The following is a 25,428-nucleotide window of genomic DNA, read 5'->3' as shown; positions in this document are numbered from 1 at the left end:
AACCATCTCATTTTTCTCTTAACAATTCTCTCAGAATTTGGAACCTTTAAGTGTCTTTGTTTTCTTTCTTTGTTACACATTAAAGTAATTCCTTGGGTGCTACTGTGATCAGCAAAGATCACTGGATTCAGGTGAAACAGAACAATCAACCACTGTGCAACAGCAACTTCCTTTCCTCTCTTCTCCCTGAAACTAATGACTAAACTCCCATTGATAAGGTCAGAATTTTACTCCAGCTTGTAAGGTAACAGTTTCTCTAAGGTTTGATAAAGCAATGTTGGTATAGATTGCAAGAGCTCACTAACTTTTAAAGCTAAAAAAATGTACACAAACATTTCTGTTTTTTTGAGTTAGAATATTGACACAACTATTATTTTTATTGGCAAACAACACCGAACATTAAGAAATATATCATTAGGACTAGCAAATATTCTATTTACAGATTATTTTCTAAATAAGCAACGTCTTCTACAGACAGGGAAGCCATTGTACTTCTAGTTAAAGTATTTGAAGACCAGTTACCAACTGGAATAGTGTAAATGGGTAGATCAGGAAAGCTAAGCTGGTTAACACTAGCAATAAATTAAAGAGGTCAAACTCAAAGTAGATTATTTTATTTCAGATGTTAAAATCCCTGAAATTCTCAACTCCAGCATACTAGAGTTCACATTACTCAGGAATGATGGCATCCACAGAGGGATTTATCATTCTCCAACTTACGTTCTCTAATTTCACACTTTGAGTTGCCTCAGCTGGACTTTTTCTAAGTATCACCATATAGATGCAAATTCCCTGTTGACAACTCCTACTCTTATTTGTAGTCTGAAATAATTTAGCATCACTTTTCAACTGTGGGCTTTCTTGTTTGTTTTTTTGTTTGTTTGGGTTTTTTTTGTTTGTTTGTTTGTGTTTTTTGTTTTGTTTTGTTTTGTTTTTTTTCCCCCAAATATGTTTTTCCTGGCAGACTAAAGATTTATAGGAATATAATTCTCCAGGAAAGATTCTGAATAACATCAGGCCAAAAAATGCATCTGACAAAGTTCCCTGATACACACACATCTTTCACACACCTTTCAACCAGATGGTGATTTTTCTGAAGTCTATTTCAGTTTGTCATTCTAATTTAAAAGTTTGAACATCAGATAACACACTTTTTTAAAAATCATAATCATCAAGACATTATAGCCAGATGACAGTGCTGAAGTCAAAGTACATCAAATCAAACAATGGGAGATTATCTGTCAACCTTGCAATCTCATCAAGAGCACCAGCATGCTTGTTCAAGGATATGATTTCTATGGAAAATAGATAATCAGCACTGATTAACTGATTGTTAATTTTGTTTCTACTGTTTCCATCTTAACCAGCCTTTCAGTGCACGAGTACTCATCTTCAATTAACATCTCTGGGATTACTTGTAGCATCATGTTTAACCTTAAAATACTTACACAACATTGGGTTTTCTTTCCACTCTTCTGGAGCTTTTAATGGCGGCTCATGATTCATTAAAAAGACATTGATAGTTCACAGAATTTAGCCAATTCTTTTAAGAATCCCTGCTGTATCCAGGCATTTTATTGTATTCTAGTCTAGTATTAGAAAGCATTATAAGAATCATAAAGGTATTTTGCATTCTTCCTTGTGACTTTTATAAAGTATTAATTTTGATTTAAAGAAATACATCGTTATTTCTTTCCAAACATACAAGAAAAATACACCAGAGTTGTGTCCATAAGGGGTAACATATGCACTGCTTTCCTTCAATTTGTTTAGCCCTAGTTATTAATATTTAGGCTTTTGTAAGTTTTTAAGGTTATAAACTTCATAATTTAGTTCAGTTGTGAGTGAATGAACCCAAGTTACAACTCAGTATTGAAGTTTTACCCTTATGTACTTAATTTTTGTCCCTGTGAGGGGACTTTAAAAGCTCCTGTATAAGATTGTAATGAAAAGCAATGATATACATTCTCAGCAAAACAAAGTAGCCCTAATTTTAATCTTACATAGCATCTGATCTGGAATCTATTATAGTTACAGGAAAAAAATAACATGAATATCCATGGTTTTTTTCACCTTAACAGTATAAACGAGAAGTAATGACACCCAAATGTGTAGAGTTGCATCAGTTCAACTAGTATGCTACATCAGAATTAAGTTCTATTTCTTTGTAGCAATCCAGACTTGGCTGAGCCTTACTTTATATTTCACTGTTACGGCAACAGGAGTCCTGTCCTGATTACTGAGTGCTTTATATAGCATGTCATCTCACCTTGTAGTTTGTACTTACATTTTCCTCTTGTACCTATGAGAGCATTGTGGAGCTGCTCCCCAAGGAAGGTCATGTTATAGTCATCTTGGAATACTTAAAAACTGATGATATGCATACAAAGTCAGGAATGAGATCATTTTTAAATATTAATGTGAAGATTTACAGAGTTTTTTACAATATACTCATTGAAAAAGCCAAAAAACGGTAGCATTATTGTACTGCAACTGTCACTCAGTTTAAATTTCATTAAGTTTTCCATATCCTGTTAAACTTATTACTAAAAGAAAAATCTCCAATCTTTTGCTGTCCTAAATGCCTGTATTAGTAGAATCATTTGTAAGTATAAACCAACTACAAGAGTTAGATCATGTTATAACTCACTAACAATTATTTTAAAAGCATATTTACATTCATCCCACATAAAGCATAGTAGTTTTTCTTCCATTACTGTGAATTATTTACATCAAAAGTGTTGATTCATGAAACTTAGGTTTCATCAAACTTGACCTATGTGAATTGCATGCATCTGATGTAGTTCTATGAACTATTGATTTTCCTGCATCCATCTGTCTTGCACTCACTCTGTTCTGAGTAGTCTCTGAAGAATAATGCTGGCATCTGTTTTAAGTATGAGCATTCTAAATTACTGCATAGATGCATTACAGCGTAGTTAAAAAAAATCAGTGATTTCTATGTAAACAACCACAAAGCTTTGCTACTTTCTTTAAAACATATATTTTTTTAATAAATATTTTAAAATTTAATTTTACTCCAATAGTTCTCCTTTACTTCAGCTACTGCAGGCAAAGCTATAGTAGTATTCTTCAGCTGTTTAAATTTACCACTGGTGTGAATTCCTTTGGTGTGGGTGTTTTTTTCAAGGAATATGCATTGCATATTGTGTTTACTACTCAAAAGTGAGTTTCTGAATCTGAAACAAGTAAAGAGACCTTAGTAGACATTTAAATACATTTTCACAGCTTTCCTAAAAATGGTGCAAGGGTGTCACCCAAGTGGATCACTTAGAAAATATTTCAGATTAGCCTTTTAAAATAACATTTAATTGCTATGGAAATTAAGATAAAATTTCTGTAATTAGTAAGCATTCTTCCCTTTTGAGCACAGAACAGCAATAATAACCTTGATCTAAAGCTATGAGAATGGTAAAATGTACTGTCTGTGTCCATAGCCTGGATTTCTACAAAATTAATTTCTGTTAGTATAATCATGATAAGAAACCTGTGGAAAAGAAAGCTCTTCAGTGTTAATCTGGACCCTTGCCCTATCTTGAACAGATTTAAAGATATAATATAATTGCTTTTGATCATCTTAAAAATTAAAAAAAAAATAAGCCCCAGGTTGACAAGAAGCTCAACATGACCAGGCAGTGTGCATTTGCAGCCCAGAAAGCCAATCATTCCCTGGGCTGTATCAAGAGAAGTGTGGCCAGCAGGTCAAGGGAAGGGATTCTCCCCCTCTACTCCACTCTCATGAGACCCCCTGCAGTGCTGGGTCCAGCTCTGGAGCCCCCAACAGCAGAAGGACATCGACCTGCTTGAGCGGGTCCAGGGGAAGCCACAGAGATGCTCAGGGGGCTGGAGCAGCTCCCCTGGGAGGCCGGGCTGAGAGAGTTGGGGGGTTCAGCCTGGAGAAGAGAAGGCTCCGGGGAGACCTTCGAGCGGCCTCCCAGGGCTTAAAGGGGGGACAGGAGAGGTGGGGAGGGACTCTTGACCAGGTGGGTGGGGATAGGACAAGGGGTGACGGATTTAAACTGAAAGAGGTCAGATTTAGATTAGATGTAAGGAAAAAATTCTTCCCTGTGCGGGGGGTGAGGCGCTGGCCCAGGGTGCCCAGAGCAGCTGTGGCTGCCCCCTCCCTGGAAGGGTTCAAGGCCAGGTTGGATGGGGCTGGGAGCACCCTGGGCTGGGGGAAGGGGGCCCTGCCCGGGGCAGGGGGGTTGGAACTGGATGATCATTAAGGTCCCTTCCAACCCAACCCATTCTATGATTCTATAAGGAAAGAAAGAATCACAGCACTGAGAACAATCAGTCTTGAAAAGCAGCAAAACACTGATTAGATGCCAGTTGAATTACAGTCAGTCAAGAGAAGGGGTGAGTTGACATACACAAGGATGCAGCCAAGGAGAACAGTGGTGACAAATTATTTTAGCTGCTAAAGATAAGAACCTGCTGGTGAAGATCCTCTGCACCAAATAATCAGGGAAAAATGTTTGGAACAACTTTAACTTTATGCCAAAATAGCAGTACTTGTAAAAAACAGCTGGCACACTGGCTCACTCACGTTAATCCTCTTAATCTCCCGAACTGATACAGTCTGGTCCATTTTCAATTTCTGCAAACCAGACTTATGGGAACTAAGCCTGATGTCTCAACTTCAGTCATCAATAAATCTGGAAAATTTCTGGATACACAAGTGTGCAGGCCTAAAAGATTAAAAGCCAAAATGTCATTAAAAGACAAGCAATGGTTTCATTATGGCAGAAAACTCTCTGCTGAAGTCGCCATACTGACAGCTCCCTCTGGATTTGAATCTTACTTTAAAACAGTACTAATCAATACCTTTCCATATCATATGGAAAAAAAAAATAATTTACAACTAAGGTGGCCAATGCTACAATCACTGTAAATACCTTCAATGCACTCTTTAAAGCTTACTTTCTAATTTCCTGACCCATTTATTTTATATGATGGGCAAATTTTAGACTGTGAAAGCAGTAACACGACTGAAATGTTCAGTTATATCCCCTTTAGTAAGAGTGATTGCTGGAGCACTTGTGGTAATTGTTCTTATCCTCCTCCTAGTTATCTGTTTATCACACTGCAACAAATGGGATTTTTCTTTTAAGGTTATTTCATTAGAATCCTGTCGATCAATCCAGAAAAATGCAAGATTGTAATAATGAACTAACTCATCACACATCACATCTATTACTTTGCATTTCTCAATTAATTAAAGTATCTCAAGAATATGCTATTTTTGGGGTATGATCTCCATGTATACATTTAACACTGTTCTTCACAGTAATGTAATCCCATCACAAAATGTTCAACAGATGTCTGCTTATTTAAGACAAGGTGTTTATATTGCATCTCCAAATAACCCATGCACTTGATAAAAACAGACTTCTACAACACTGTTCAGGGACTGTAAGAATGGTGTTTAAGTCTTCATAACATCTTTGTGAGTAAGCATATGGGAGACAATAATCAGTTCACTAGCATCCTCTCTGGGTGAAACCATGGTCATATTATAGCATCTTAGTACAAGAAGACCAGGAAATTGAGAAAACTGTAATCAACAGAAATCACGCTGAATCTTGCATAGTATACCATGACTTAATTTTTTTGCCTTTTTTTTTTTTTTTTTGGTTGGGGGGTTTTTGTTTTGTTTTGTGTTTTTGTTTTTGGTTTTGTTTTTTTTTTTGGTTTGCTGTTATTGTTTTGTTTTGTTTGTTGTTGTTGTTGTTGTGGTGGTTTTTTTGTTAAAATATCAGTTACTGTTTTGAAAAATAGAAAACACCATGAAATGTAATCTAATTTCAAAGTGCTTAACACTTCACGTTCTACCTGAAATGTGTCCTGAAGAAGCAGTACCTTTTAATGTTGTGGATGGATTTTGGTTCCATTCTGAAGAAGAAAAAAAATGAGGGGAAAAAAAAAATAAAAAGGTATCCAAAACCACACTCCCTATAGTCTGATGGTATTCTCTGAAAATCTTCTACCTAGTGTGATCAAATGCAAATTGACGTCTTAATGCATTTCAGTACTAATCAGTTGCAATTTAGTAATTTCTTTTGTACTTATGGTTTCTGGTTCTGCTTTATTTACTTTTTTTCCTGATCAACTAGAAAGTTAAGAAAGTTACCAAGATGGCACTCCTAAGTATAAAAGATAGATACAACCAAAAGATTTTCCCTTTGTCCAAAGTCCTCCCTGGTATTTATGGGCAATTTCAGACATTCCTCAAAGTGCTCAGGTCACTTATGCCTGGGGCGTCATCCGACTCATGAAAGGGCAACCACTGCAAGCCATGGCTAGATAGCCAGACCCGCTGGTGTTTGAAGATGCAGACTTCTTAAAATAAGATCTCTCTCTACATTCTAGCCAAACTTGTCTGGAATAGAATCATTACAGCCCCCGTAGTCTTCCTCTGGGAGGCTCTAAGAATGTTTTCAAATGCCTACATTTCAAAAACGCAGAACCTGTTGTCTTGATCCTTTATGTTACTTCGCTAACTCCATAAAACTCAGCAGGGCAACGTGGCTAGGTCATTGTGAATTCCTTCTGCTAAATAGGAAAGGCTATTGTTACATTGGGATAATACAGGAGATGGGATAATTCAGAAACTACACTAGCCCCTTCCCCTGACTATAAAGACATTGTCCATATCAGCTTAACTGTATTTGAACATAAACACAGCTGTGCTACAGCTCTATCAGGATAGCTGTTAGACTCATAAAAGCCATGAAACATAGAGTTCAATCTATTCATTCTGCCCTCAACTTTCACCGCTGCGCTTTAGAACTGTACCTTGTCTGTTCCTGGACTCCTAAGCACAATCATATTAAGCAGCAAGGGAAAGAATTTAACTCTGAATTTGCAAGCATTTCTGTATTTAAAATCAGACCTAAGAGGTATATAAATCTAACTCTAATTTCTTTTATGGAAATTCAAACCACATGGAGAAAACAAAAATCTGTCATTCTGTTTGTTTTGGTGCTTTATAACTGACACCATATTAAGTTATTTAAGCATAGTAAAATTTAATGGGAGTTATTCTTGTTCTTGCAACAGTGTTCACTGCAGAAGATACTTCCAGAAGTATGGTGAAGTCATTGTTTAACGTTTCCCTTGAGACTTCCAGCTATGTAATGTGATAGTTTTTTTCTTCTCTTTCAATGTTTATTATTGATGTAGAAGCATATTTACACCATAAAAGCAAAGCAGCTGGCTAGCCACCCTTGGGAATATACCCTTGTTAAGGAAGATTTTAGCCCACTCCCAACACTTTACTGCATTCAGGTTGATTTAGTATGCTGAAAAACAATCCCATTTGAGAGTAAGTTACTTTCTATTCACATACTCATTGTTTTCTAAAGCTCTGTCCCTCTTGGGAGAAAAGGAAAAGCAATATAAAAATCTTCTGGGACAACCATGTGGTATTCAATGCAATCGCTTGCCCTGAGCTTTGCACTTTAAGTTTTTGAGTGAAAGAAAATGGAAGTGTAGGAACAAACCACAAGACAGTGTTTTCAGGGTACCTACACATTCTATACCTTCTACAGGAAACCCTTCTGTTCAAGGAATTAGAAATATTAATTGTTCTACATTACTTATGATGAAGTACTTACTAGAATATTAACTTTTAGGTTGCAATAGTATATTATGATTTTGCCTGTTAAAGTGTTCATACCTCTCTCCATTTAATTTCCAAAGTTTTTGGTAAGGGCTTTTCCTTTACCAGTTAAATTTTTCAGGTAGACTAAGTCATCATCCAAGAAAGTGCACTGGTGGAAAATACCACATAATAAAAATAAATCGGTGATTTTATTTCTTTTTTTTTTTTTTTTGTGGTACAAGAATGAATGCAAGATAATTACTTAGCTCACAGAACTAAAACAGGCAAGCAAACTGTAACAATTATCTGGTTGAAAAAATTTCATATTTGGTATAATCTACACCCCAGCTGGGTACTACTCCCAATGGCTGCACGAACCAGAGACTGCACCAGAAGATACACTAGATCAAAACAACCTGCTGCATCTCTCAAAAAAAAGCATATAAAACTATTTGTAGAAGAGAATGGTCCCTCTAAAGGAGTTTTGCTAAGTTCAAATGCTAGAAAGAGTCAATAAGCTACACTCTAGAAAATAGAAAGCCTTGTAAAAGGAAACTGTGAAGTAAGATTGTACAACATTGGTGAAATTTTCCTCTGGAAGTAGTTCCATAATTCCATATTCTTGGCTAGAATGCTGCCTTTCATTAAGTGGCCTGTCTTGAGTAGTGGACACTTCTATTACTCTCTCTTTTGTCTCATTGTCTCACACTTATGTAAATAAAGTGTCCCACCATTCTGTACTAATTATACAAAGTCTGCAGTGCTTAAAAGACCTATCCCATTCACACCTCTTTGCAGAACACAACAGTCCTTGGGAAAAAAAAAAAAAACTCTTTTACCTCATTTTCTACACCTTGAAATTAAACTACATTGCTGCTTCTTTTATCTTACTTACTTTTAAAATTCATGAAAAAAACATCCCCTCCTTTTCTCTGTCTTTATGAGCATCAGATTTGTTGTTTCTGCTTTTTCAGGTGGGACAGCTCTTCTACTAGTCTTCCTGCTGCGTATTTGAAAGTTTAGCTCCTCACTAGTTGCACGCATGCAGGAGGGTGAAGAAGCAGGTACAGAACAAAGGTAGTAAAATGGTGAAATGCTTTTCCTACTCTAGATAACGAGACTTCAGATCATTTTTTTCTGGTTTGAACACTGTTAAGTGCAGTTATTGCAATGAATACAAATAGAAAAACAAACAAACAACAAAAAAACCCACAAATGTTATCCTCTGTAACATGTCAAAGAGACATGGTACTTGTTAAAAATAAGGAAGTAAGAAACTGAAAACATTTCACCCAAGATGTGGAGTTGGCAACTATAAAAGACACTACCATATTTAAATATTTTTTAAAACGCAAGGTCTGAATGATGAAACAGGTTAATGCTACAAGGAAAATATATTGATTCCAAGAAGAAACAAGCTTTCACTAAATTTAAACAAAGTAACAAGAATTAGTATTTGTCTTCTGTATCATCTTTGTTTTAAAACTTAACAGTTTGACAATGGCTGTTTCAGCACACTTTAGACAATAGCAACATAACAAATAGCCTCCCTCAGAATTTACAAGGAAGCACCGAGTACTTTCTTAGTGAACAAACTGAATTTGAAATTTTAAACCGCCCATCAGCATCTCTATGCTCCTTTATTAACAGTAGTTAAAAAAAAAAAACAACCATCAAACACACAATTAAATATACTTTCCATTTCCAGTTAAGGTAAATCAGTCCCACCCAAAATTACTAGTTAAATAAAAAGTTTCTTCATGCTGCAATAAATTAAGTACTATTAATGGTGCAATGGGAGTTACAAACTGATTGTTACTTCCTTGAGGTCAGTTCTCAACACATCTGAAAACAATCTAGGTTCACTTTGCATTGTTCTCAAAACGGACATATTGAAGGGAAAATCAGAAGCACTGGGTTCTGATATCTGTAGATAATTATTCATGTGGTCTACACACAAAAAAAGGAAAATGTGACGTGAAAGATTCAACAGAATTGCTATTTACACTCTATTGACCACAAGGAAGAGACGTCTGTTGAAGTACAGCTCAGATCTTTTAGTTACCAGGAAAAGGTGACAGAACACGAGAAGAATTTAAGTACAGCAACGTCCTGAGCACAGGAGCAACAAGCTTTCACACCCAGGGAAGAAGCAAGGGAAGAAAATGAGTGTCACAAACCTTAATAACCTGATACTGGAAGAATCAGGCACCAGTGTAGGTGAGAATCTGGTTGAAAAGAGGAACTTTATTGGTCTCTGAGGAACAAAGGGAGTGTCAAGAGGAAAAACTGACCAGTAGTTTGCAGGGATTTCATAGCTTGGATAGGAGAGGGTGCAACTGTGGAACATGTGTTATGGGCACAGGGTAGACATTGCCATGGAACTAGTAAATGATGTTCACCTGTACTGGTGTGGTGTGGAGACAGTGAAGAAACTTTACCTTTTTTAATACTATAAAATAACAAAGGCACAAGAAAAAGGTGCTTTCTTGAATAATATACCGCAGTCAGAAACCCATAACGCCAGCTGTTAGTAAAATGAGAAAATGACCTTGTATTTGATGTGATAATTTACTGTATTTGCCTGCATGACTCTATCATAAGAGACAGATTGTCAAAAAGGAAAAAAAAAAAAAGCAGAAGCTGGCTGCCAATCTTCACCTCAAACATTTGCTAAACTCATTGAATAAAACCAAACCGAGCTCAGAAACTTTGCTGTACTGCCAACCTCGCCGGCTGAATTAAACGCAATACAAAGAGCAGGAAGAGGCGGGGGGGGGGGGGGGGGGGGGGGGGTGGGGGGTGCGGTGTGTGTGTGCGCGCGTTAATCTGCGCCTCCAGGCTCTCTGGCTTGGTCACATACCTGCTATTTCCCTCGTTCGCTGACTAAAAGAATAGCTGCCGGGAACGCACAAGCCGAGGCAGCCGCACCCCGGGCGTGCCCGGCCTGGCCCCCGCCCGCCGCAGCCTTTCCCAGGCCTAGGGGGCGCCGCGAGCGCGGGGACGCGGGAGGACGTGCCGCCAGGCGCACGAGCGCGCGGCCGTTAACGAGCGCGCGGCCGTGGGACACACACACACACACACACCCCCCCACCCGGAGGGAGGGGCACGCGCGCAGCCGTTAGCCAGCGCGGGGACAACAGGGGCAACATCCCCCTCCCGCCTCTGCGCGAGCGCGCGCCAGCCGCCCAATCAGCGGCCTGGCTGAAGGTGGTGCTGCCCGCGGGGGCGGAGGGGGGGGAGGAGCGGGAGCGCTCGGGCGTTGGGGGCGGCCGCGGGCAGGTCCCGCGCTGGCGGCGGGGAGGGGAGGGGAGGGGGGGGGGGGGGGGGAGGCGGCGGCTCCTTCCCCCGCGTCTGTGGTGGAGCCGGCGGGCAAACCTGTGCCGAAATCCCGTCCCCCCCACAGCCCAGTCCTGACAGTTCCATGCACACAACACCATCCACCCCCCCCCCCCCTCAAGTATCTCCCTCCTCAGCTACATGGGGAATGTTCCCCCCCCCAGACACAGCCCCGCTGAGGTGTAGGTCAGGGGAAGGTGGGATGAGGCGCGGGGGGGCAGCGGGCTATGGAGAGAGACGGGAAGGGAGATGGCGGGGGGGGGGGGGGGGGGGGGGGGGGGGAGTGAGGCAGCAGGCGCGGCGACCGGGGCGGGGAGCGGGGCTGCCGGTTTTGAGGGAGGTGAGAAGGGAGCGAGGACGGCGCGGTGGGCGCCCGGGAGGGATGGCGGGGGAGCTGCGAGCCTGCTGCCAGGGGAGGGTTAAAACCGCGCTTGTGCTGAAAGAGGCGAGAAAAGTTCAGGCTGTCTTTCGGGGGCGGGGGGTGGGGGAGAAGAGCTGACAAGATTTTTGTTTGCTCAACTTCGCGCTTAGGTGCTTTGTTTTTAACTTGCGTTTATCCTGGGTGTACTACTTTCGTAACTACTCGTACTCTTTAATAAGGGGGGGAGGGAATCTCCCACGAAACTTTTCCCTTTACGGAAGGCGGGACTGAAACAATACCCGATGCATTGTTTAAATGTAAAACCTTCAGCACTTTTTTTTTTTTTTTTTTTTTTTCGGTACGGTTTTATTGCCGCCGCTGCTGCTGTTGTGATAGCGCTTTCCCTCTTGTGTTTACAGCTTCTGTAAGGGAGAGACGCTCAGAGGAGGACTCAGGATCCCTGGGCTGCATAAACAAGGAAAGCAGGAGTCCATCTAAGCAAAGCTGGAAGGATTTCACCTTGTTGCTGTTTGTTTCGGGAGATTTTCCCTCCCCCCCGACCCGGACACTCTCCAGCTGAGCGTTTGTTTCGTTGCTGCGTCCATAGCCGGCCAGAAGAAAAGCGCTTTACGTGTTAGAGGTGATTTTTGTCGTGGTCTCCCTGCAAGAGAGAGATCAGCACCAATCTTCGAGGAGGAGGGAGATAGGATCAACTGAGGTTTTCCCTACCTCCGGCTGAACGTGAGAGTTCAAGTGACATCGCCACTGGCCTGTGGCTGACTGACTGCACAGCGAGCTGGAATCACAGCCGGAGCTGCTCAATTTACCTGCTCGAGGACCCTTCAAATCCTTCTATTGACGGTAGAGATTTGTATCCAAAGGAAAATCGGATTAATATAAACTATGCAGAGTTTTGCAGGGATATCTGGAGACTACCCTGTCTGCATGGCTAATCTTGAAATTGTCTGAAATAAATCCTTAGCGCAAGGAATAGCGAGATACTTTCAATTAGTTTTTTTTTTTTTTCCCTTGGCGCTTTTTTTTTTTTTTTTTTTTTTTTTTTTTTTTTTTTTTTTTTTTCCCTTCTAAGAGAATTTAACACTTCTATCGCAAGGTAAAGGAGAATGGGACACATGCCGGAAAACTCACCACGATTCATAAAAATCACGGGGGTAACAGTTTCCATCATTGTTGCAGTATGAAAGGTACTCTTTGGATTGTCTGCTGGTGGCTAAGATGGATCAGTCTTTCTCTGTTTTTGTTAGCGATGTGCTGAAGGATTCGGATTTACTGAAATACTGACGCCAATAAACTTACTCCCCCTCTGTTGAAGGCATTGGATGTGACAGTGCAGAGAAACATGTGTTTCACATTTCTGACTGGTTGTTTTGGTGCAATCAATACCTCCACAAGAAACATTGACTTAGGTGGCGATTATCATACCGGGAGGCACAGGGAGTGCTGCTTTCGGGTTGCGGGCAAAGTGAGCACAAATCAAAGAGTCCGCCGTGGCTGGCAAGTGGGGGCTGCAGTTCCCCCCAAACTCCGGGGTAAAGGCAGCGGGCGATGGTCCCAACCCACCACAGAGAGCCCGGCCTCGGGGTGCGGAATGAGCAATGACCAAAGCGCTGTCAGGACTGGCAGGCACTCGGATCGGATGGGGATCAGTGAGGCAATAACGGTTGAAAGAAAGGTGGATCGCGAAATTATTGCCCGAAGGAATAGCTGGCGAGGCGGAATGATGATAAAGTTAAACTTCTGTTTCATCTTCTGTCGGGGATGGTGGGCGTTTCTGTTGCTTCAGCTCCACATGTTGCAAGCACTGGCACAAGGTAGGGCTAGAGACATTTTTGTTTATAGAAATGCTGCATCTGCCTTCTAAGAGGATGGGAATCTCGCTCGGGTACAGAGAAACCCTTTTACTTTATCCTTATCAGAGGTAAACTGCAGAATTCACACTGAGCTGGTTTCATGTAGGAATGGTCGTTCCTTACACACAATCGTTTCTTTATGGAACAGGGTTTTGCAAACTGTACCTACATGTTTCTTTCCCTTTCTCGTCCTATCCTTCCCCTTTCCCAACCTCCCACAGAGAATCAAAAGCCCTACCGGTATCAGTTCTGGGTTTTTTTATTTATTTAATTACGTCCGAACATTTCTGTTCTTTTAGGCAGCAAAAGAGTTAACTGCTGGTTGTGTGTGTGTGCGTTTAAAAACACTGTGCACTGAGATAAGTTATTAGGAGAAGGGGAGTCATAAATCCGCCGACTAGAACTAAATCAGGCATGTAAAAGGAATTCTTTAAACATATGAGTACTATTCTGTGTGAACCTCGGTTCGAGCATTGTTCATTTCTTTTGGATTGCCAAGTAACATCTACCCGAGACAAACACTGCGATTGATTCGTATCTGAGCATTTCCACATCAGAGATCCTTGCAGTCAAATGAGTCACTTGTAAACGAAGGGTCAGAGTCGACCAATAGACTTTAAATATCAAGTGTCAGTCACTTTGCATGTAAATTCCCTCTCAAAAAATTGCCAAATGTAGTCTATTTCTTAATAATCCTTTGACAGAGTAAACAATAAATGGCAGGCAGAAGCATTACAGTTGGCTGTGCCAAATAACATGCTGAACAAACGCAGCTTTCACTTTCTTTGCTGGGTTGAGTTTTATTGCTGTGTGCATTGTCTGGCTGAAGTGGGATGTGTTGGACAATGCAGAACTGTATTGGGTGGGACGATGAGTTGGTTATTAAAAGCGGAAGTTAATACTCTATGAAGGGGAATGGTCTTTGTGTTTTAGTTTTTTGTTTTCAAGTATTTCATAGGGAACAACGGTGCATTCAGTTTTAATAACTGGATGGGCTTGTGTGTTGAGGAAGAGGGGTTATAAGCCAAGTCTGCTGAGGGTTTACTACTGCATCCTCAGAAAGTTTGGAGCCGCAGGATACAGAAGAGTTTTAATCCAGTGTTTAATAATGTACTCCACCCTCATAAACCTTTTGCAGTGCTTTGTTTATTGTTTATGCTGTCATTGCTATTCCCAAACTACTTATGCTCAGGCCTGCAAGCCCTAACAGGGTATTGTTATCCTGAAAGGAGACATACCTGAAATCTCTCTGCAAATTAAAATTCACATCACTTTTTTTTTTTTTTTTTTCTTTTGGAAGTTGTGTTGTTGATAGATGCCAGTGTGATGCTTCATTTTGGAAGACAAATGCTGGTGATTCTTGCTGTTTATATTAAAAATGCAAAAATTTTTCATATAAGGCAGTTTTAAGTGCCAGTGATTCAGGAATCAGTTTACATGCCATGTAAAACATTTTTCTGTAGTTTAGTAGTAAACTATTCATCTTATTGGATTAAAAAGTGACTTGAAACTTGTTTATCACACATGCTATCAAACAATTTTTATATACTATTTCAGATTATTAAGCATTTGCTGTGATGTCAGTTTTATGTAATATGTATCTCAGGGAGTTATGTAGTGGTTACAAACTATCCTAAAAAAAAGTCGTAACACCACCTTAGTTTTGCCCATCAGTATTTAAGAGGGGGAGGGGAAGCAAAGAGAGTAAAGTAGATTATTTGTGCGAAATATTGGTGCAGATAGAAGTATGGAGTTTAGAAGACATTAAACAGTGAAAGATAAAACAGTTATACAATGTGGAAACAAAATACCCTCTTATTTTTATATAATGTAGAAAATGTAAATTACAGTTAGTCCTCTCAGAATTCTTTGACACATAAACCAGCATGGAGGTCTTAATGCAGAGTGCTTCTATTAGGTTTTCAAAAAATTTGTATTAATCTATAACTTATGATTCTTTTTGCACTCTGAATTCTAATGGATTCTAATACATTCATCATTTTTATGCAAAAATTTACTTTAGAGAGAAGATGACAGTTTTCATAAAAGTCCTTCATGAAAATGGAAATTCTGCTACAGGCATAGAAAGTTTTTAATGGAATGATGTGGTCATATGCATGAGAGAATTACATGACTCCAATCTTTTTATGTGATACAAAAATGAACATTCTAAATATATGGGCCATGTCTGTTTTGAATGAATCATAATACTATGCTATAACTAGCTAATGTTTCTATACTATTTCAGCATTAAAGAAATAAGAAATATTTCAAGCACACTGAAATGCAGGTTCTTAGTTCATAGGAAACAGATTAGATAGTCGTTGAGATGAAGTATCTTACCCTGTAAGGTGAATGGAAGAAAAGATTTTCAGCTGCAACAGGTTGGTTGAGTATTCTCTAGACTTGAATGATCATCCACCTAAAAGCAGATCTAGAGGTGAACTGTGGATAGAACTACTTGTAACTTAATTTTGTACTTAGCTCTTCAGCTTTTCTGTCTTCTAGTAGTTGTGTTACATAATTAGATATAACGATTTATTTCTTTTTCGTTTTCAAAGTGAATTTACTTATCATGAAACATACTATGGCTTATTGTACTGAATAATAACCTTAGTATTGTTAGGGCAGCCCTCCTCATTATGGGAGTGATGTTCTGGGTGGAAGAAACATGCAGATGACAAAGGTTGTGGCCTGTCCCATGGACACAGCCTAGGCTGGTGCTCCTACTTCTGTAACGGCTGCAGATCCGAACAGGCGTCGGTTCAGACCACGGGTGTGTCTCACCCGGGTTACTACATTGGCACCTCTGTGAACGGGAAGCTTGGCAGAAAAATTAACCTGCAAGCGTCTGAAAAATGTTGCACATTTTTTGTTTACTCAGTTCTTCATGCCTGCTAGCCTCTGCCACGATGCTTCATTTCATGGCATTTTTGTCAAACTTGAGTATTAGGTGCTAGTTAGCCTCAAGTCACTGTGTGTCATCAAATAGTGATGAAATGCTAATTGATAATTACTGTGATTATCAAATTAGAATTTGCAAGGTTGTGGTAGAAGTGAATCATTTCGACACAGTAACTAACTACTGTATTTAGAAGATTATCCTGCAGTGACCTCTAGCTCAGTGGTCTAGCATGCCTGGGCATAGTCCCACAGAGCTCGTTGCAGGATTGGAATTTATTAGTTAGGTATGAGATTAACAAACACTGATGCCTACTGAGGTACAAACTGTTTACTAAAATACTAGAATATTTATATGAAAATATAAAAATTCTTCTTATTTAAATAGGTTGGAAGTTGCTAGAGGCTGCTCTACATGCATCTTAATGGATTTAAGTACCTTCCCAATCTCGTACTTTTGTTGAAGAGTGAAAAAATACTTAGAAAATACTTTGGATTGATGACTGTTGTTCAGAATTATTTTAAAATAGATAAAAGCAGTGCAAAGCTTTAAGCTTCTCCGGCAGGAGATGGGTATTCTTAAATATTAAGAAAATGAAGGTTGTCTGATTTTTCTTAGTTTTAAAGCAATGAAAGTGTAATCTTTTTATGCTACTTGATCAAATCTGTAATTCAGGATTCTATACATACCTGAATGTGCATTTAAGGTGATATCAATATCTATTACACTTTGACGGAAGCTGTGACACGGAAGATAGAAGAAAATGTTTCTGGGGCCCAACTTTTTAAATTCAAATATTTGATCTGGTATAGCTTATAAATATGCTAAGTATAGGAAGCGTTTTCAAGCAATTTTCAAACTACATTAGATGCAGAAATGATAAGCAACTTGCATAGCATATTTAGTTGCTGAAAAGACAGAGAGATGGTTAAATGTGAGGGCAATACTTACTGGAGAGTCGAAGGCATTCTGAATTAAATGTAGAATGATGCATTTCTATTTCTAAAAAATTCTGTTACTGTTTATTGGAAACTCACTGATTTTTATTGGATTTACCTCTTGTGTTCCCTTTCTTTAGATGAACATTTTAAGTATGTGCTAGCTTTTAAACAGGTGATTTCTTTGTGTATATAATTATAATAATTAAAAAATTGATTTGGAGGAGTAGATACAAGCCTAGTCAATGGGTTGGAAAGAGTTAGCTTTTTCTGTGGCCATATCATGCAACTTCAAACTCTCTACTGTGGTAAATCTACTTTTGGTTTATATGCTTATGTTTTGCTGAAAAATGACTTCTTCTCAAGACTTTTCAAAGCAGATTCAAAGAGATATGTATACATATCTATTAACATTTTAAGTATAGTGTTTCAGATAGTTTTTTGAGAGTGCAGTGTAATAGTATTAGAGGTGAAGGAAGACCACGTGTAGTAGGTGTTTATCAATGTGGGTTTTGTGCATTAGCAGGAGTGACTGAGGTACAGAGAGGGAGGCGTTGTGACAATTATGCTGTGTGACTTTCACATCATTTAAGAAGGACAGAAGGGAATGTATGTCCATGGCTAATAGTCCTTGAAAGGTTGTTCTGGAAGGTTCTGTCATCTCTGTGCATAGTCATATATTTTGAATAACAAAGACACGTGTTGGCTAATATTTCAAAGATTGTCTGAGTGATTAAACAAACCATAGAAATGTTAATAAACAATCTTCAAGTGAGTTATTGCAAAGTTGTTAAGTGAAGGCTTGGGCTTTTGTATGTCTCAGAGGGATTTTTTTTTGTTTTAATGTTCTTACCAGCACATATGTACAACTCTTGAATGTACTTTTGATTCAAATAAAAGATTTTCATGCATTATAGCAACTTTGTATACAGCTTTACCTGAACACCACATTCTGAATGGACTAGTTATTAGGTTTACTCGGACCTTTTTGCTGTAATGAAACCGTGGGCAGACTAAAGGCAATTAGATTACTCATGGACCAAAATCTTGTTCATGCTGAGTTCATTGAAGAAATAGACCTTTCTTCCTCCCTCTGCATATGTACATACATAATATGTATTTAAATATTTTTTAACAAAAAAATTGATGATTTGTTGGTCTTTTCAAAATTGCGTTTTCTTGAAGTTATAATATATAAGCTATAAACTATATAATAATTTTTATAAGATTTGTTCAGATTAGAAAATACCAGAACTAAGGTAGCTTGTGCATCTTTAATCTGAATTCTTTATGCATGTGCATTATGATTAAGTTTAAATTGATACATATTTCACTGTCTACATTAATCAGAATTAAGACAATACTGCTCACTGAGCAGTTTTTCAGTATTTTGTTTTCTTATCAGTGCTTAGCTCCATCTTTCATTTACTTAAAATTCTTTAAATTTAGTACAAGAAGACTTTTGTGTGGACTAGAGGAAGAACTGTTAGCAGCTATAGCATGGCATTGGATTAGACTACTTACAGTTATTACAGCTGGAAAGCAGGTGATTGGTGAGACTTTGTATTTCTGACTATCGAGTGAGTATTTTCTATTGAATACTCTTTGCTCCATATGCCTCAGAGATGACCCTTCACCACCCATATAGCTCATGCAGAACAAAAATATAACTCCATGAAAGGTTTGTTCCTGAAGAAGTTGGGGTTTCTGGAGTTTTTTTTGCCAGTGCTGATGTTGGTCTTGTTACAGACTATTTCAGACAACTTTATAATTTTCATTCCCTAGGACTGTTCTGATAAGTGGCCTTACATGTAGTCTAGTTAAATTTATTAAATTTGAGATGTGTAGTAGTTGGCATGCTTTCATATGGGAAGTGTATTGTTTTCTCAGTTTACTGGTGTTAAATATATGTGATGAATTTTTTTTTTTCATGTAAGTAAGACTTTGCTATTGCTTTATGGACATGGTCTTTGAAATGTAACAGCCCTGGAACTTCCAATAGGTTCTATAGGAATTAGTTCATGTAGCATTTGCAGGTCTAAGTTCAAGGGGTTAGCTTGCTGAGAAGGGAAGAACCTTTTATTTTAATGTGCATGCTAACTTAATTACTTTTAAACATATATGACTGGTTTTGTAAGATCTATTATACAGATTATTGGCTTCTCAGCATACATGATATTTGTATACTGTATCTTGAGCATTAGTATTTTTGGCTTACTAAGAGTTATTTTTTGTTCTGCCCTTGCTATGAAAAATAATAAATTATTACTGGAATACATACTAGTCTGTTGCTAATCATATGCTTTATCAATGGAATGCCCTTGAGGTATAATACAAATGGCACCCTCACTTATGTTAAAAATGTAGATCTAGGCTTTAAGAGAAGGGGTTTTAAAGTTAATTTTCAGCTATTTAACTCTCTGAACTAGCTCAAACTGGGACAGTGCAAAAGAGGTGATGGGAATGTATGGCCAGAGTGCATGACCCTGGCAGCCATCACTAAGATCAGTTTAAATTGTCAGAGAGTTTTCAGAGTCAGACAAAACACAAAGGAATGTACACTGCCTAACTTGTCACAAACATGTGGAGGCCGTTGTTCCTGGGTAGAAAATAGAAAGGTTAGTGCCTTTAAAGGTGTTGTTCAGAAGACTTAACTTTGGATTTCTTCTCTGACAGACCCTTTCAGAGAGCTTCTCCCTCCATTAGATGGAGACTTTCTAAAGAAAGTCTTCCTAACCTAAGATTGTAAGGCAAGTGCTAAAATTAGGTAATATATATATTCCCTCCGATCCCCTTATATCTTAATTTTCGAGACCGATAATGGGAATAATATTTTTTTCTTAAAAAACCCCACTTTTAACTTAGGTTGCAAATTCCACAGGCATTACTTTTTAATGTTTGTATCTACTATACAGATTCAGTAAGTTAAAATGGTAGTATGAGCTCCAACAACTCTGATAAAAGGAAGTCTTTAACATCACTTTATACAAAATGTGCAAGTGAATTGTACAATCTTATGTCACACCATCCAGATAACTTTTGAAGTGTCATTTTTGATAAACGATAAAGCATTTGCGGTTTTTAAGCAGATAACTTGAATCTTTAATCCTGTTTTTCACATTTCCATGCTCTGTTGCGGCAGCCTGAAGAGAAAGTTGATTCTGGTAGATAAATCATTGTCCCTTAGGTCTCTTTAAACCACTTTATGGTCTTTCAAGCCATAAGCCATATATTTTTCTAATAAACTCCTAGGTCTAACAAGTTATCTAAAAAATAATTTGTTGGGCATAGCCTTCTTGGACTAGAAAGTAGAGAATAATGATACATAGCTCTAGCACATGTTGCCAAAATGGTCCTACATTGATTCTAGGCTGAAATTGATGTTTGTAACTCATTATTACACAATCAATCAGAAGATCTGGTTAACACTACTTTCATCCTCAGATTCATAGTTTTCTAACTTTGTGTATGTGGCTTTTGATATATATTTTTGGTATTGAGGTCATAGTGAATCTACTCAACAATGCTACCTTTTAAGGGAAGGTACTAACTAAGAAAGTAGTGGAACTATAATGCAAATATTACAGATGTTTAGACATTTAGAAAAAATGCATTTTGTTATACTGGTACTGTTTGCTCACCTAATATTTGTGTTAAATGCAGACTCAGTACAACAGTCATTGCTATCTTTCTTGAACATTGGGGAATGCCCCTTGTTTCTTATTTCTTATCTGTCAAGTTCAAAGGACATTAATGACTAAATACTTTTGAAATAATTAAATGGTATGCAGTGTTTGGAAAAGAAATATATGGTGCTATGCCATACTTGCAATAGAAAGATAATACATGTATCATAACATGGAACACTTGGCAAGTGACACACTGCTGTAGTATTGAAGTGGGTGGGCGGAGATAAGGGGAATTCTCTGTAAGTATTTCTAAATGTGACTACTGATTAGTGTAATTTTACGTCCTCTTGAATTTGTGCATGTAGAGGTACAACTAACTTGCAGATTGTGTAGGACTTTTCTTTCCTTCAGTATCAAGAGGTTGGATAAAATCAGATTCTAACCTATCATGCTAACATAACATTTGCAATATAGCACCCTTGTGCTTTCTTCCCTGCTGTCCCTGTTGTTTAGGAGAAACTCTTTGTCTATGAATAAATATGTCCTTTAAAGTTTTCAAGCAACCTTTTTTGCTGATAGAGCCTCTACCACAGTGTACTTCTGACCTCCAATTATTGCTCCTACATACTATTGTAATACAAACGATGCCTACTGCTAATAAAAGACTGAGGTTATAGTTTAATACTTCTGATTCTACATGCAAAATGTAGAGCAGATTCCATAGTTATCCTCTAACTGGACACAGAATAGCTTTTCTAGGACACTTGTATTATCTGAAGCATGGCTTTTATTGTGCTGGAAGACCTTGTTCACAAAAGATAATCACAAAGATTGTTTAATGGTAGATTATCCCAGGCATTGTTTTTCAAAAATGTTAGATAAGACTAAGAGGCAAGAGATCAAGAATAGTAACTCCTGTGTTTACCTTTTGCTATTTTTATTGCCATGAAGAAGTTAGATTTGTTTTTGAAGAGGGAGTAACTGAAGTTACTTTTTAAAACTATGTATTAAGTGGAGAAAAAAATGTGGATTATTATTAAACTAATTTCCTGACTCTGCATGTGCAACATTAAGTTTTAAAATAACATATTTTTAAAAGAAAATAATATTCTTTCTAGTTTTCTTAAACTTTTTTTTTTTTTTTCTTAAGTTCTGTGCTATCCTCTCTTTTGGAATTAGGGTGTGAGATTCTTAGCTTTTAAGAACTCTTGAGAGGTCTGTGGGGTTTTTTCCTCTCAAAAAGAATACATATTTTACATAGTAATTTCTTGAAATTTGTTAGACTAGAAAGAAGGCATTTCCTATTCACAGAGCCTAATCATGCTAGTGCTTGTTAGCCATACAACAAGGCTAAAATATCACTTTTAAGCATTTCTGTTCATGGAAATGGGAGAATAGGTTAATTGATTCTACCTTAATTCAATTAACAAAATAGATTGTTGATGCTGTTGTTTAATGAAGCCATCAGCAGAAAAATTTCAGGTGACTCTGAGGATAAATCTCCCATTTATCCATAAGTTTGAAGTAGCAATGAATGACAGAGCAAGGTAGATTTCATACTGTGCATTTGAAAACTTGTCTTGAAGTCATTGGTATAGTACCTAACATCTTTATTTCAAGCTCTTCTATACTAGTGTTGATAGCAATCTTCCTCAGATTTAATTATTTTCATTATGTATGATTTATTATTAGCATGTAATAGGTCAAATATTTATGCATATTTTTCTGAATCTTCAGTTGAGAATTCTGAGTTAATGACAGTCATGTCAAACTCAGAAGTTATAAGTGCTGGTAATTCAACGTTACATTCACTATGTAAATGTATCATAATTAAAATGATGCCTTGTCAATTCCATTCAGGTTTCTTATGAGTATAATTTTCAGCTTTTCTATCCTGGATATAGCTATGGCTTCTGCAACCCAAAACTTGAACACACATATTTATGACATATTGGCGTCTATAAAAATCTGCAGTGTTAACTGTTGTGCTTGTTAAAATTTGAAGAGTACAAATCTTATCAATTCTGTTACAGAAATCCAGGTAAGATGTAAACCTTACATTTTTTATATTTTCAAATTGTTGAGCTCCACTATAAGAAAAAAAAGTAGTGCAGCAGCCAGTGGGGAAATACAAGATGGCTCTGCAATTGGATTATCCTAACCTCATGGGCAGAGATGGATACTTTTTATCTATAACAGTGCAGAATAGGAGCTTGATGCCTGCAAAATAACTTTTACCAACAAATGTGCTATTGCTTTCACACTAAATGCTCTTTGACTGGATAGAGATATAAAACTTTTTTCAATTTATTTTAGACATTTGACATGCTGAATACATATGTTTTAATATTTCTTTTCTATAGGCAATTTCTTCTATAAGTTGACAGTCAGTGAGAAGAGACATAGACACAACTAAAACACAGGCGAATGAAACTAAAAACTGCCAGTTGAGGAAGCTGTAGGCAGATATAACTTTTAAAATTATCTCAGGAGCAGTGGTGGCTTCCCCTAAATGACTGAGTCCAAATGGGCTCAACAAAGGAATGATACTCTTTGATTCAGGTTCCACTCTCACTAAGTAGGATTGTGTTTTCCTTGCCCTTTAAATTGTTATTTTCATTGTGACAGTTAATAAATCAAGGATTCAATCGAAGATTAGTAAGTAGAAGTTATTTTTCTGTACTTACAAATGACAAAATACAAAAGCTTTCACCCATTGGCAAGTACAGTAATAAAGGGAAGTGATTTGTCAGTATGAATTGGTGGCAGGTGAATTAGGAGGCAGTATTTTTAATCTTCTAATTTTATGCTGTGGCTCAGTTACATCAATGCCAGTATAAACTCTTCAGTTTGGGAAGAACCTCTCCCCTACGGTTTATTCTGATCTCAGCTAAAGTTACATCCCCAGAAGTTTTCAATCATCATGTGCTAGTGCAGCTGGGTAATAACAAAAAGCTTAGCTCCTCTTGATTACTCTGTTGACTTGGCAAACAAAAGTGTAACTGGCAGTTTATGCTTGTGCAGTGTGGTCAAAAAGAGTTATTAGGTTAATAAATGATCAATTATTTAATATCTGTCCTGATGGTTTAATACAAATGTGGTCAAAATTTTCATATGGCGTATGAAAAAATAAAGAGTATTTTTGGATTTCCATACATACATGTAAACAAATGTTCTTACATATAAGAATAATTCTTAGAAGAATTCTTAGTGTTCCAAATATCTTTTTGTAGAGCTGCTGGACATTATAAATACTGATAAGAAGCTTTTGTGCAAATGCTCACTATAGTGGAATAAGTGTTAACTGTCACTTTGTTAGAATTAATGACATAACTACTCATATTTGCTTGAAATTCATTGCAGCATGAAGTGATTAGGCATTGGTGCTTTGGTAAATTATGGCATATTGCACATTTTTTTATAACCAATTAGTGAGTGTTGGTGTTGGGTATGTTCAAAGCATCTAGTTGTCACTCACACTTGAGTTGAATTTAATTAGCATCCATATCTGTGTGTTTACCAGAAGAGATCTGTTGGAACTATTAACATGTGACAAAGACAGTGGACATTATCTAACTTGGGAAAGAAAGAAAATGTTTGCTATTGTTTGTTTTATTACAAGACCAGATATAGTTCTGTTCTAAGGCCTCGACTGAAGGAGTGCCCAAAACCAGTACTAGAGTTGCCAGATAGGGGTTTCTCATAATTGAGTCACGTTATATTCTCTGTGAAGGGCAAATGTTGGTATTGTACCAGTTTGCAGCTCGCAGTCACTTCTTCAGACATCCAACAGTCTCAGCTGCCTTGAAATTCTGGAAAAGTGGCTTCCTGCTGGATAAACTTTATGTATGCATGCTTGGTTAGATGCCACTTCAAGGCAAATAAAACAAAAAAAGAAATAGCTATTCAGAGCTCATGTAGTAAACTGACAAGTAGAATGTACTGTATATATGAAGAGCTGTCCATAGTGATTGATATATTGGGGATTTTTGAAGCCTTCAGTGTGTTCAAGCCCTCTGAAGTCCTATTAATGATGCTGGTCAGAAGTTTTACTTTTCTGATTTTCATAGACAAAGTATTATACCTACATAGGTGCTTTAAATTAGCATATTATTATTAGGCATATTAGTGCTTTGCATAATTATATTTTCGCAAATTACATTTTAATTCCCCTGCCCTGTTTTCAATAATTCTTTTTTAACGGGTTATTCTAAGAGATCTGAAAGAACGTTTTGTGTCATTTGGCATTGAGTTAAATAATTGCACGCTTATAGTGTTCAGAACTGTGACCCTCAGGGTAGACTGTAAGAAGGAAAATATTGTTCTAGCAAAAATTTCCACTCTTAGTTCCTTCTCCCCTACTCAGTTGCCTTCACCCGCTCCTCTAAATTCTACTGGCAGAAGCAATGGGGTGATATTGCAAAGAAAAAAATCATGGAGGTAAACTACAGAAATAGTATCAATAGTGCCTGGCCTTCACTAAGGCCATCTAAAAACATCTCAGTTTTTAAAACAGTTATTTTGGAGGCCTCCTTCTTCCTTTTCTGAGGTTTATTTGTTCCCATTTCACATAAATTTATCAGAATTAATTTTAAAATTATGATATTTTAAGTTGAAAATTTTAACTTTGTACAGTCTTTGACTTTTAAAAAACTGATTCTGCTATGTGCAGTCAATTCATATTTAATTATACAGAGCTTTCAAACTTCTTTGCCCCCACAGAATTATATGGCTATTTATTATCTTTATACTAGAGAAAAA

At 37.6% G+C, this 25,428-nt stretch overlaps 2 protein-coding genes across 6 annotated transcripts in view; one reads left to right on the top strand and one right to left on the bottom strand.

Moving 5' to 3' along the window:
• CARD11 (caspase recruitment domain family member 11) overlaps nucleotides 1-10,582 on the bottom strand; it is a 116,445-nt gene extending 105,863 nt beyond the window's left edge. For 2 of the 3 annotated variants that reach the window (XM_042798794.1, XM_042798795.1), the window contains exon 1: nucleotides 10,491-10,582. The gene's annotated coding sequence lies outside the window, so the exon portion shown is untranslated. The remainder of the gene's footprint in view (nucleotides 1-10,490) is intronic. The other variant, XM_042798796.1, reaches the window with a different exon arrangement.
• Nucleotides 10,583-12,422: 1,840 nt separating this feature from the next.
• Nucleotides 12,423-25,428, top strand: part of SDK1 (sidekick cell adhesion molecule 1) — a 422,401-nt gene continuing 409,395 nt past the window's right edge. For all 3 annotated transcript variants that reach the window (XM_033000330.2, XM_033000329.2, XM_033000328.2), the window contains exon 1: nucleotides 12,423-13,159. In XM_033000330.2, coding sequence (XP_032856221.1) covers nucleotides 12,688-13,159 — 472 coding nt within the window. In that variant the 5' untranslated portion in view covers nucleotides 12,423-12,687. The remainder of the gene's footprint in view (nucleotides 13,160-25,428) is intronic.

Source organism: Tyto alba, unplaced genomic scaffold (assembly GCF_018691265.1).
Source record: "Tyto alba isolate M040663 unplaced genomic scaffold, T.alba_DEE_v4.0 Super-Scaffold_28, whole genome shotgun sequence".
Classification (NCBI taxonomy): domain Eukaryota; kingdom Metazoa; phylum Chordata; class Aves; order Strigiformes; family Tytonidae; genus Tyto; species Tyto alba.
This window is presented reverse-complemented; position numbering and strand designations above follow the sequence as displayed.